The sequence below is a fragment of the Apostichopus japonicus genome, chromosome 16 (assembly GCF_037975245.1).
Source record: "Apostichopus japonicus isolate 1M-3 chromosome 16, ASM3797524v1, whole genome shotgun sequence".
Taxonomy (NCBI): Eukaryota; Metazoa; Echinodermata; class Holothuroidea; order Aspidochirotida; family Stichopodidae; genus Apostichopus; species Apostichopus japonicus.
Window position 1 is genome coordinate 43,284,589 of NC_092576.1, and position 12,670 is coordinate 43,297,258.

General features: G+C 34.0%; 1 protein-coding gene across 18 annotated transcripts in view; it reads left to right on the forward strand.

Moving 5' to 3' along the window:
* Positions 1-12,670, forward strand: part of LOC139983272 (uncharacterized) — an 87,593-nt gene that overhangs the window by 67,851 nt on the left and 7,072 nt on the right. For all 18 annotated transcript variants that reach the window (XM_071996705.1, XM_071996710.1, XM_071996704.1 and 15 more), the window contains 7 exons: positions 123-211; positions 3,248-3,367; positions 6,295-6,503; positions 7,076-7,152; positions 7,829-7,884; positions 8,703-8,822; positions 10,233-10,441. In XM_071996705.1, the coding sequence (XP_071852806.1) occupies positions 123-211; positions 3,248-3,367; positions 6,295-6,503; positions 7,076-7,152; positions 7,829-7,884; positions 8,703-8,822; positions 10,233-10,441 (880 nt within the window). The remainder of the gene's footprint in view (positions 1-122; positions 212-3,247; positions 3,368-6,294; positions 6,504-7,075; positions 7,153-7,828; positions 7,885-8,702; positions 8,823-10,232; positions 10,442-12,670) is intronic.

Here is a 12,670-nt window from a genome sequence, read left to right on the forward strand (position 1 = left end):
AAGTCAACGGAGAGTATCACATCAGTACATATTAGTACATTTACCTTTTAATTATTTACACGATTTATGTCTATTAACATGTTTGATCGATAAACAAGTGGTTTTATGGTTTTTCTTCCCAGTTTCATGGAAACCGTCTAAACCTGACTTTCATTTAGATTCTTCCAAAGGTAAATGGGTGTTGAACTCCATGGAAGGCATAACACTTGAAGTAAGTCTTTGACCACTCTCTTGAGTGCAATGATGCCTTTATTGCCTGTTTGTAGTATTAGTTGGGCAACAAATTCTTAAATTTTCGTATAAATGCAAAACCGATCATCCAATTAACATCTACTTTGGGAAACGGCACCAATTTTACTAGTTAATTTATATGCATGTTATAAAAAATACTTAGATAAATTAAAATACAAACTGAACTTTCGATTATAAATTACAATTTTTGCCATTGGTGTACGCTATCCGAATAAACAAGAATCAGCTCCATATAGATATATGGTACCATTTACCGGCATTATGGAGGGCCATTTCAACGTTAGACTATCTTCCATAAACCAATTCCTTCGTACTCACACCATACTCCACGTGTAAGTAGAATACAGTCAAAGATATGAGAAAAACTAAATGAATAATCACACTGAGTAAGTAGTGAACAGTGATGTGATGAACCTGAGTTTGTTGTGATTTAAATTCAATAAATCACGCTCATTGGGTTATTATTTCCAATTAATTTGATCGTCTTTACAAATAGGCAACTAGAATCTACGTTACAGGAATTCATTTAACACAACAAAAGCGTTACATGCAAAACAGTTAAGGTAGCATACGCCCATTAAAAGCCCCATTGACTTACACACTAAATCACAAAAGTAATGTGGTCTCTAAGTCTAGATAGAAGTTTTCACCAGCTAAACGCTACCCATCACCGGATAGCTGACAAGTTGGCCTTTCATGGCATTATCAATTTTTTGTATCATGACTATGTAGATTTTTTGCTATCCGAGCCGGAAGTTTTCGTCACTTGTAAACAAACCTCTTCACTCAGTGGTAAACCATTTTCCTACGCTGCTCCTGGGAGGCCTTAAAGGGGTCTAAAATTGCCTCAATTGACCCAATTTTCTCACTACATGTACTTCAATTCGTGCTCTTCAACATGCAAGCCACAAAAAAAAAAACTAGATCATGATTGATAACAGGTCAAACAAGATGTTCTCCTGCTGCGTTTTGGCACTTTTGCTGAATTAGAACACTTTGGGCGGATTGATATAGACGCTAATAGGAGTATGCCACCTTAGACGACGCTGTTATTGTGTGCATTTTACAGAGATCTTTACTGTTACTCAGTTACTTATTTCCTTTTCAATCGTTGCAAGTAGTTTTCAGATTTGAAATTGTCTCCGAATGCACGTACTGAAATGAAACCAACACTTTAATGTTTTATTTATTATCATTATTTTTGGGGGGGTGGGGTTGGGGGGTTACACAGAAACACGAAATGCAGTAACTTACAAAACCAATAACCACATTGAATGCATGTACACAAAATAGGCAACTTCCCTACACATAGAACATTTAGATAATGCTAGGTGAATAATTGCAACGGCAGTATTATGAATGATAACTTATTTTTCTAGCAATTATGATTATTCGAAGAGCTCCCCTCCCCTGTGGATATTTATGTAAACGAAACAAGAACGGTGCAAACATTGGCAAATTTACAAGTCTGATACCTATAATGTTGGATACCAGTCCTGGCGCCAGATGGAGAGGGGGCATTGGGGAAATTTCTCAAATCAAGTCCTCACCTCCCCTCATTCGGCTGCGGTAAAGCTATATTTAAGTATTTTCCGTGTCTTTCATGTTCTGTTGGAAATATAGTAGGCTAACAATGCTCTGAACCGGAATAAACTTGGAATCACTTGAAATTGAGATTGGATGTCTAACGAATGCATGTCTGTGCTAAGTTAAATAGCTACACTTTAAAAATACTTATCGCTAAAGGATCGCTAAAGCTTAGTTATATTGAAGAAAAAATATAGGTGTATTTTTTTTCTTCCAGACATGTATTTTTTCTCCAAACTTGTTATAAAGGCTAACAAGAACTACATAACAGTGTTCAACTTCCGGGGTCTGTACTCCTAGCCAGGAGCAATGTGCAATACCAAATATCAACCAATTATTATTTTGTTGCACAGATAGTCAATTGAAGGCGGTGTCGAAATCAATCAACATTCATTTGAAAAATGGTGAAAACGCAAACATAGTTATATGACATTAACGTTTAGTCACAGTTTTGATTTTCCTAAACATATTGATAAATAAAGATTTGGTTCATGCGGCATTCTTGCAGTTAGTATTCGAAACAGAAATGTTTGCTTATCTCACTAAACGCTCCCAATCCCCTTCGTTATCACAGTGTGGTCTGCTTCTCATTAGCCCTTTCAAACAAAATTGCTCTGAACAAGTCAACTTTGATTCAGTAATTGAAACTTCAATAATCAAATGTTATCGTCTTCTGTATATTAAAAGCAGAACACCTCTACCTGCATAGTAATATATACAATATATTTCTGTGTATTTCGACAAACACATATATGAATTCTCACTTTCTTTTGTTTTATGGTTGTAGCCACTAGAAGAATGAGAACAAGTATCTACTCTTTCCCAGAGTGATCTTTACAAACCAAGCACGCAAAGTCTTATTTAAAGATGTAGATAAAATGACAAATGATGACAGCAACTTTTTGCGTCTAAACCCTATCCTATCCGTTCAGACCCTCGCACAAAACGAGTATTAACAAAATTCCTTGTACCCCTCCTTCTCTCCTCTCCCGTATCGCTCTAAAACTTCAATATGTAACACAGGGTAGAGCCTATATGGTGTCAATAAGAGTCATATTAACGCAGTCATGAATTACAATTGAGTTCCGTGACTGGTCTTAGCAACACTTTGAATACAATCCTTCTAAACCAATGTTTTCTTAAGAAAGGGTTACCACCCTCACCTTGGACATTAAACAAACAGAGCAGAGTCTTTATGGTGTTATGAAAAGTCGAAGCGTTAATTTAATTTAAGGGATTCTTAAAGCATAAAATATGGACGGGATGGGGGATTATCAGTTCCCGCTCACAGCTTTCATGAACGAATCATATCATGTGACTTTGTGATACTCAAGGGAACAATATTAATATATTGTAACTTGAAGTTTTTTTCATAATCATTTGAAGACGACTCTATTTTCATTTTCAGAGTAACCATGCAAACAGTTTACGAAGTCTGTGTTCCAGTATTGTGTTTCTAAAAGAAACCGATAGTAAACAACTCCAGATGTCTAAGATATTGCTACTTGAAATTGCATCAAATCACAACGTAAGTAACTTATAATTTAACACAGTCATAGAAATATCGCTACTTCAAGTTTATTAGATCATTGAGATTTTGTTTAGATTATATATCAGTTAAACGTTTTGTCAGTTGAGAAGCAAATGCAACCCTAACCATTCTAACAACGGTACATTGAATTATCATATGTCCATTATAAGCAACACATATGTTAATTGATCAAAGGTTACAGATCTGACCGAGATGATGACATGTTATTAATTCTCCAAGTGTCTGAGTGTCTGAGTAAGTCGTGATTAACGTATATGATACGATTTCCCGTTATACGCTACCCATGGTATCACTGATTTTAGAAGTTAAACACCCCTACGACACACAAAGAGCATACACCTCGATACGATATAGTGTCCTTATTTGCCTGAAAAATATCAGCATCAGCCGAAGTGATGATACTGTCAAGAATGAATGGTAAACTATGAAATAAAAACGTTTCATAAGTATAATTTTCCTTAGAAAAAGAGTTGGAACCCTGCAATCAGAGAGACACGGAACAAATATATTATCTACTGTAAGTGTTCTCTTCAGTTCAGTCGATTACATTGATATTTCAAGAATTGCAAATGTATCGATCGTCCCTACAAAAATATCTAGTCTTATTTAAACATGCTCGTTCCCTCTCCGTGATATGAGTTAAGGAAGTGCGCCACCGAATTCATGCAGCCGTCGATATAGGCCAGTGTTTGTATCTCACTTCTTACGAAATTGCCCTTTTTCGTTTTTTTCTTTTATATTGAAAAAGGAAATAATTGGATGTGTTTAACTTATCCTGGCTGAATTTAATAAACGAGGCAGTTTTACAGAAGTTTTATGCAATCTGGTGCAGTAGAAGGAATGTTGAAGAAGAATAACAAAAGTCCAAACAATTTAAAACATTTGTAAGCTTCCTTTCACCGTACCAGCAGTACATTCAACAAACCACCTGTTCCAAAGATCAAAGAAAGCCGCACAGTGAGCGTTGATCATCTACGCACGTAGACGTAGGTACACTCTATGTGTAGATTCAGTTCGTTGTCTACATACACGTTAACAGTGTACTGAGTGACTGCTCAGGGAATTACACCGTGTATATTTTGCTGCTGTTATTATATTGCCTTGCGGTAAGGTAATTGTAGACCTAGGCCTATTTAAGTTAAGAAGTATAGATTTGATATAGTTTGTCTTCTTTTTGTAAGATTGTTCGTTGAATGAATTTGAATGTATATTCCTTTCATGAGGTTTGAGGCAAAATAAGTCAAACACTTTGTGGAACACATCAGCTGAGTAGAAATTACTTTAAACAGTCAAATGATAAACGGGACATTTAGATCTACAATGGAAATTGTTTAATCCAAAAAAGAACATGTATTTTAAACGATCTTCTTAAACATGGCCATTCATTGGTAAACTTCCGTTACTGTTTTCAAGTTAGACAATATCTGACCTACATAGCCGAGTAAAGTAATAGCTTGTGTCAAGCTCATCAAATTAATGAATCTATTTTTTAATCTTGCTTGATTTTCACATGTACTAGTGATACACTTTCACCTCGACTCGTTTATACAGCACCGACTGGTAGTCATGATTGTCGCAGTTATACTTAGGTCTAGGCTAGTATTACCAGTAATACTAATACTAGTTGGCGTGGTAGCCAAGCATTATTGAAATCATGTACGTGCAACAATTAACTTAAACTACTTTAACAACGTATAACAAATAAGCTTTCTCAGCATTCAACATGTTTGTGATTTAAACAATTTTCACTCGCGGACGTCTTAATCACGTAACATAATACCGGACAGTGTCAATATTTTCGAGTCAGGGTTACACTACTTACAGTTACGATGCAAAAATTTTCGCTATCAACTTGTTAGTCATTAGGAAGCAACGTTAGCCTTTAAATTCAACCGTTAGCTACGGCTACTATAAGATTCTCTTACCGAGGAAGTTAAAAGCTTAGAAGAAATAGATATATAGGCCTGTATATCCGCGGTAGCCATTGTTTTTCAGCTAAGCCCACAGTACTTCAACTGTAAGAGAGCTAACGATTACAGGAATAGGGTATCAGCATTTCATAAAATAAATATTGAATGATAAAGTTTGACGCAAATGAGTCTATAAAACTACTAAAAATTATGATATAACAGTGGATTAGTTCATACTGGATATTTTATTTTAAACCGGGCCGGCTTCGGCCTACTGCCAGAGTACTGCTTTGTCGGTCGGCTGGCGATTAAAAAGTCTAACACATAAGCGACCAAAATGAAGATATGACTATGTTATCTTTGTGTCGTTACAATTATTGGAAATGATTTTATCGTAATTATTATAAAATCGATTACACATAGGATATGTAAACACACGTAACGAGATGAGCTATATCTCCCGGAAAAGAAAGTCATTTGTAGTGGGCAACTCACGGCAGGCACGTTATCGAGTCTCCGCTAGTGTGGTTGTACGAATATTTTAATATACTGACTGCCAGAATTATCAAAAACAATAAGATTATGAAAACTACAGCAATAGTCAATGTATGAGCAAAATATTTTATCACGGGCAAATGATAAAATATTCATTTTTTTTCATTTTAACCTGAATTTCGTCAGTTTGCTAAGTTGCTTTCATTAAATCATCAATTTGATTGTGCTTTTCTTTGACTGTTATCTTTGGCAAGTTTGAACAAGTGACTGCGCCTCTTTTGAATTTATACTTTAAATGAAATTAAATTCATAATGTTATGCAATCAATAAATGAAGAAATTAAAGACAGCTCTGTTTTAAAATATTTGATTAATTTATTCTCTTTGTAGTCATTTTGTTTTCTGTTCCATATACGTGAAAATACTGACCAGGCGTATTTATCCATCATGGATGAACTACAAGATAAGTTAACTGTGATCTTTCTTTCCTATTCTTCAGATTCCAATATCTGATCTGTGCCTACAATGGTGCTTCAGTGGATTTGACGGTAAAGATATTAGACTTGAGTCCGGTCTTACTTTATCGAGCCTATCATCAGTAGAGAAGATATCCATCAATGCAGGAATACAGAAAAAAGAATTTACAGAGGAAGAAGTGATCGGATTAATAAACTATGGGATGCATTCACCAAGATTCAAGGCATTATGGTAAGGAAAAAACACATTGTGACCTTAGCAGATAATATGCGGGTAAGAGAGGAAGGAGGGGTAGTCAGAGGGTGGGCGTATGGTGTTTATAGGGGGATACGGTAATGGTTATTTTTCAGATGTGTTTCATTTTATTTTGACTTGCAAGATTTGTCTTGAGACGTGCGGTTTAAAATACTACAATATTCGAAAGTATATTTAAACTGTGAAATATGTTAAACGTTTCATTTTGTTTATAATTGTGCAGTGTATAACACATCTTAAGGCTTGTCCACACGTTATTATGCCACACGGTGAGTTGGGGAGGTGTTTTTTTGTTCAGTATGCTAGGAATAACAAATAACCTTTGAACTTATAAACGAGCTAAATCTAAACATGCTTGGAAAGGTTTTTTTCTTATGTTTATTTTCAAATACAATTACTTGTTATAAAATGAAAACTATTTTAAAGAGTTGTGCAACACTAATGAATAGATATAACTAGTTAAAATTCAAAACTCAAATATTGAGTAGAAGGGGTGAAAATGATATAAAATTAAATTTATATTTTCCCTGATTTATTTTCTTTTGAAGGTTTATGTACTGTAAACGGCCGTCATCGATCAATCCAGATAACATACCAGAAGAATCAAGATCAAGGAATATTAAAGGTACGTTATAACATTATTGATTGAAACTTAATATTGATCAAGTAGGTGCTTTCATTGCAACGTTTCACATACTGTTGACGGGATAGGGAAGTGTGGTGAATGGGGAAGATGTATGTGTGTTGAGGGGAGGGGGAGGGGAGTGAACTAGTATAATGAGATATATGTTGGCAAGAATGAACCTAGAATGTTGATCGAGGGGTAGGTCTCACATACAACAACAAGCAAGTCATATCTGAGAGTAGGATTGAAGGGGGAGGACTTCCTAAACACGTGTCTTCCTTTGATGTTCCTTGAGCTGATTTAAGCCAGTTTTCTATGAAATATAATAGATTTTAGTGTTTTGAGTTACGTAATATATTATTGTTAGCCTGTGAATGAGGACTGTGAAGTAAGCCGGAAATATTCGATGACAAAGATAATATAATTATTGGTTGGATTACTAGTGACTGCTGATTTCTAGTACTTGATTATTAATTAATTAGGTAAAGAGAACATTTAAATGGTTCAGTTTACTAATATTCGACCCCTCTAAAACTAGTACAGGTACATTATCTTTGAATGTTAACATATTAAGAGTGTGTCTAACAAATACATTTTGAATGTTAGGTATTGTTTTAAATATGTCATTTATTACTGTGATAATTGATCGATTTTATTATTCCCTCTATATTTACAGTCATATCATTCAGTGAAGCCCAGTTTCTTGACCTTGAATCTGGTAAATGGAGGAAGGTTGGTAATTTATGGTATATTAAAGTAAATTATAATCATTAATAATGTTGGTTGCTTCACATTTCCTGTGATAGTGTTATTATTAGTAACCAGCAGAACAGTAAGGGATAGAGAGGGGTCGATCGATTTTCAAAATATAGTCATAAAAATCCAGCATCCTTGAGAGTTATAAGCATAAATTGTCTCGGGAATATTCCAGTGACAGACGATAAGATTCTTACAGGAAAGAACACAATATTCCACATTCCTAGTTCTAAATATCTTGTTCTTAACTCTAGAGACATTTATTTGGATCTGATAAATTTCATTATTCCAGGAAATATATCTTGGTCGAAGTCGTGTAAAGTCATCTTGCCGAGTGTTCTTTAAAATCCTCCCTGGTTTTGTTGTTTGTTTTTCTTTCAAACTGTTTAAATTAGAATATTCACTGAATTGTCATTGTACTTTAAATTAAAGAGATTCTTATTTTTAGGATAACAGTATTTTTCTTACTCCGTTGGAAATTTGTGTACATTGATTTGTTTCAACTTAAGTTAGATGATGATGTCATTCAATCGTACATTTCTAGATGCATTCATTAATGTTACCTCATTGAAAAAATATATAACTCATCAAACATAGTGTGAGACTTCACTGCAAAGGGAGTAAAACATACATGTTCAAACAGTAAACTTGACATAATTTTAACATTTGTTTTAAATATCTGCTGAATTAACCAATCTATTCATCAACGCTACCAATTGTTATTGTCTCCTTAGCGCCTCAATTTTACATTAATATTATTCTATTTAATAATTACTATTTATTTATTTCAATAGCCTGATGACATCCAGACTATTACAGAGATGTGTTCAGGTGATTTGATCATCAACAGGACCACCAGTGAGTCTGTACAGAGGTCAGTCATAGAGCTCCTTGTGGAAGCATCCAACTATGACGTAAGTAATACATGAAGGGATATATTGAATAAATACATCAATCAATACAAGTTCAACAATACATTAAATCGATGAATGTCTTAAGAAGTGATTATATCTCGTTAGTTATTAAATACTAAACTATTTAAATAACTAAAATGGAATAACAGGTTTAAATTTAAAAATATTTGTAAATTCAAGATAAGACAGAATCGTAAATACAAACAATAAATATAAATAAAATAATCAACTTCTGTATATGGTGTGTAGGATAATTAACAAATGAATAATCATTGTTAAATATTTTTCATGGTTATTATTCAGCAATACCTCTATTAATCTTACCGTTGCTGATTTTATCTTTCAAAATCTTATCATAAATTGAAGTAAGAATAAAATGTTAATAGAGAAATGTTCAATAAATTGTTTTCTGTTTTACGGATTATGACTTTAAAGTAACTTTTGTATAAATTAAAATTGAAATTAATAAAGAAATATTTAAAGTGATTGATAAACATTCCTAAATAGTAGAATACCTCAATAACAAAATGATTCCTAAATATTAAATGTTTAATTCTTAACAGTTCACTGTAAAACCAACTCCATCTCAACATGATCTTCCCGATTTACTTCTTTAATAGCATTTAACTAATTTCAAATATATCAGTTCCAGGTCATACCCCTCCCTCACCCTAACCTCTCCTACAAACCCAACAATATGACCCTTTCTCTTTAAAACTATGATTAAAACGTCACAGCAACCATAATCTTGGACCTGATAAATTATTGATAGAAACACAATATATTGAATGAGTATATGTTTTCTTCGCACTCCCCACCTTAAAGCACTCCCTCCTTATATACCCCTACCACACCCCTCCTGATGCAGTATAACACACAGCGGTCGGTCCCTCGCTCACCCCTCGTACACGCTTTAACAATAACAGCATTACATTATCTCTGCTGCCCTAAGGCACCCCTCATATTACCGCGACCAATTATCACTTAACCATAACACACCCTTCCTTTCCATGACACACCCCTCCCTACACCCCTGACATCCCTTGCACCGTTCATCCCTCACCCCTCTTACACACCTTTAATTCATTCTACAGAAATAACAATAACTGATCTCTGTAATAAACCTAACCCTCTTGTTTACCCTTTAACATCTTTCTATAAGAAAAGAGATGATAAAACAAACTTTACAAATACAATTATCTTTTTTTTTTACAATTCAAACCACTAATTATGCAATAGGAACAAGACAATAACAACATATGATTAAAAATAAACAAAATGTTCCTGAGTATTGTGAAATTAAAACAAACAAAGTTAATATTTCTCAATTATGATTTTATTGTTTTCAAGTATTTATCCTGTAAACAAACATGATGATATTAATTCTATTTAATATTTTCCTTTCTTTAGATTCCCATATACTGGGTGACTCTAAACTGGTCTTTTAGTAAGATTGATGAAGATGGGAACATTATCCTCTCCTCTGGTCTCTCTCTACCAATCATATCATCAATGGAGAGGATGAGCATATACACCGAGAAAGGGAGAGAAATGAATAAACATGAAGTTAATGGAATATTAAAATATGTTCAACACTCTCAAAGATTCAAGGCACTGTTGTAAGTATAATTAATAAATATGTAAACAGTATCAGTAATAAAAATATAACCAATTAAGATTATAATGTAAACAAGAGAGGAATTATTATTATAGTTTATATTTAATAATTACCAAAAGGTTTAGCGCATTTTACAAGTAACACAAAACAAATGAAGACGAAATTGAATGATGAAATAAACTAACAATGAAAGAACAGTCATCAGGTAAGGAATATGATAAATTAGAGAGTAAAATAGAGACAAAATGAGACAAGTACACAAATACCAATTCTTGCCAAAAGCTACCCAAAGTATATGAACCAAACTTTGATGATTTAGGTTAATAGACATTGTTTAAAGGAGATAAAATAGGAAAAGGAAGAAAATACAACTATCAAGTTTGGTGTACTGAAGTTCAATATTTTCTCTCTAAGTTATCAGTGGGAAACTTTCTGTTAGTTTATAAATTAATTGGTAAATAATGCACATATATGTTAAAGTAAAACAAATGTTATTTAAACATATTGTAATTGCCTTCAACAATATACCCCTCTCAACTACACTACCCTAAACTTTCCCTAGCCCCACTTTCCCCCCTCATCTGCTATGCCGGACCACGAGCCCCATTTCCTTAATCTATGTTTATAACATTTCAGTTATCTTATTAACAACGCCCTTCATCCCCAACCCATATCCCCCCATCACCGCCACCCCCCCACACACACACACACCCGGACTTGCCCATATTCAGCAAGGTATCCTGTCATACTATTATCTTCTGTCTCTTCTGATGAATGACATGTATTCACCTATTCCACACCAACCCTTTGACCACCTTCCTCCCCCTCACATCCCCTCCCTCCCCTGGTGCAAAAATAAAAATTGTTGATATATGGTTATTATAAACCCACATGACATTACAGTCAATCCCCACACAGTAGAAAACAATACAACATCAGTCTGTATGTAAATAACACTTAAAATCACGTATATTTGTTTACTTTATATTACCATTGTTTAAAGTATATACTAATATGAACAAACACAGTATATCTGTTAACATAATAATATTAAGAAGATATAACTGTAGATCCTCTCTAAGATTGCAGTATTCCCCTTTAACTTACAAAACCAACACCCCTCCACCACACCCCTCCCTAACCTACAAGGCCAATGACCCTTCCGTAATCTGTATAAAATTTACATTGCGTTGTCACCATATTTCCATTTGAAAAACTAACCTACAGTCGCATATACCTATACTGTACATATTTCTACAATACATCTGTACGTTAAATTATTGCTTCTCTTTTCTTCTCAGACAGTACACATTTATTTTTATCATAAATGTCTATTGAAATTATTTCAGAGGTTTTTTTCTTGCTAAAGATGTACACTGACTGTTGTGACTCTTTTAATAGTTTATCATTTTGTTTTGTTCAGCACCTGTCAATCAAATACTTGAACAATACATTGAAAACTACTTCAATGGGATAGACGCGCGCGTCTCAATGAAAAGAAATGGTACAGACCGCGCTCGTCCTTTATAACAAAAATTAAAAAAAAAACATCTGGAATTTACTGACAAACAAGTACCTGGAGATTGCAATAGATACTTCACGTCTAGACACTGTCTGGTTTGAAATCGTTGGTAGTCCTTTTTCGTGTTTATCTGTTTGTGGTTGGACTGGGCCCCGTAGTGTAGGGTACTGAACTGTACGTTCCCGTTGAAATGAAAGACACGTAAACAACACTGATGTTTCGTACTTTTCTTTTCTTTTCCATCAAATCTTTATTTGAATAATGTGCTACAAAAGATAATACATAGATGGAAAAGTCGCCATATAACAACAAATACATTTGTAGGCTATGCTAGTGTCCATACGGTTCATGCTATTGTTTGGTGGTACAGTTAACGCTGGAAGTAGAGTTTCCGCGAAAATTCCAAGTATAGCTGGTAATACAAGGTATTCGTAAGCGTGTATTTCTGCATCTATTCTTGCTTATACCGAGGCACATTATTGTATCATTTTGAAAATACCATTAAGTTGTTTTCAAACTTTTCCGTAGCCGGTGTGTTCGTCATTCCTCCCTGAAAAAAAATACTGATGTGTGAGGTTGTAACAGAAGAAGGAACAACTATTGATGTATTGTATTCTCTGGGTTAATCTATGTACTGCATCCAAAATAATTACAAGTAAAGAAGGATGTAATGGTAAATAACTGAACTTATTTCTTTCTCTGATTATA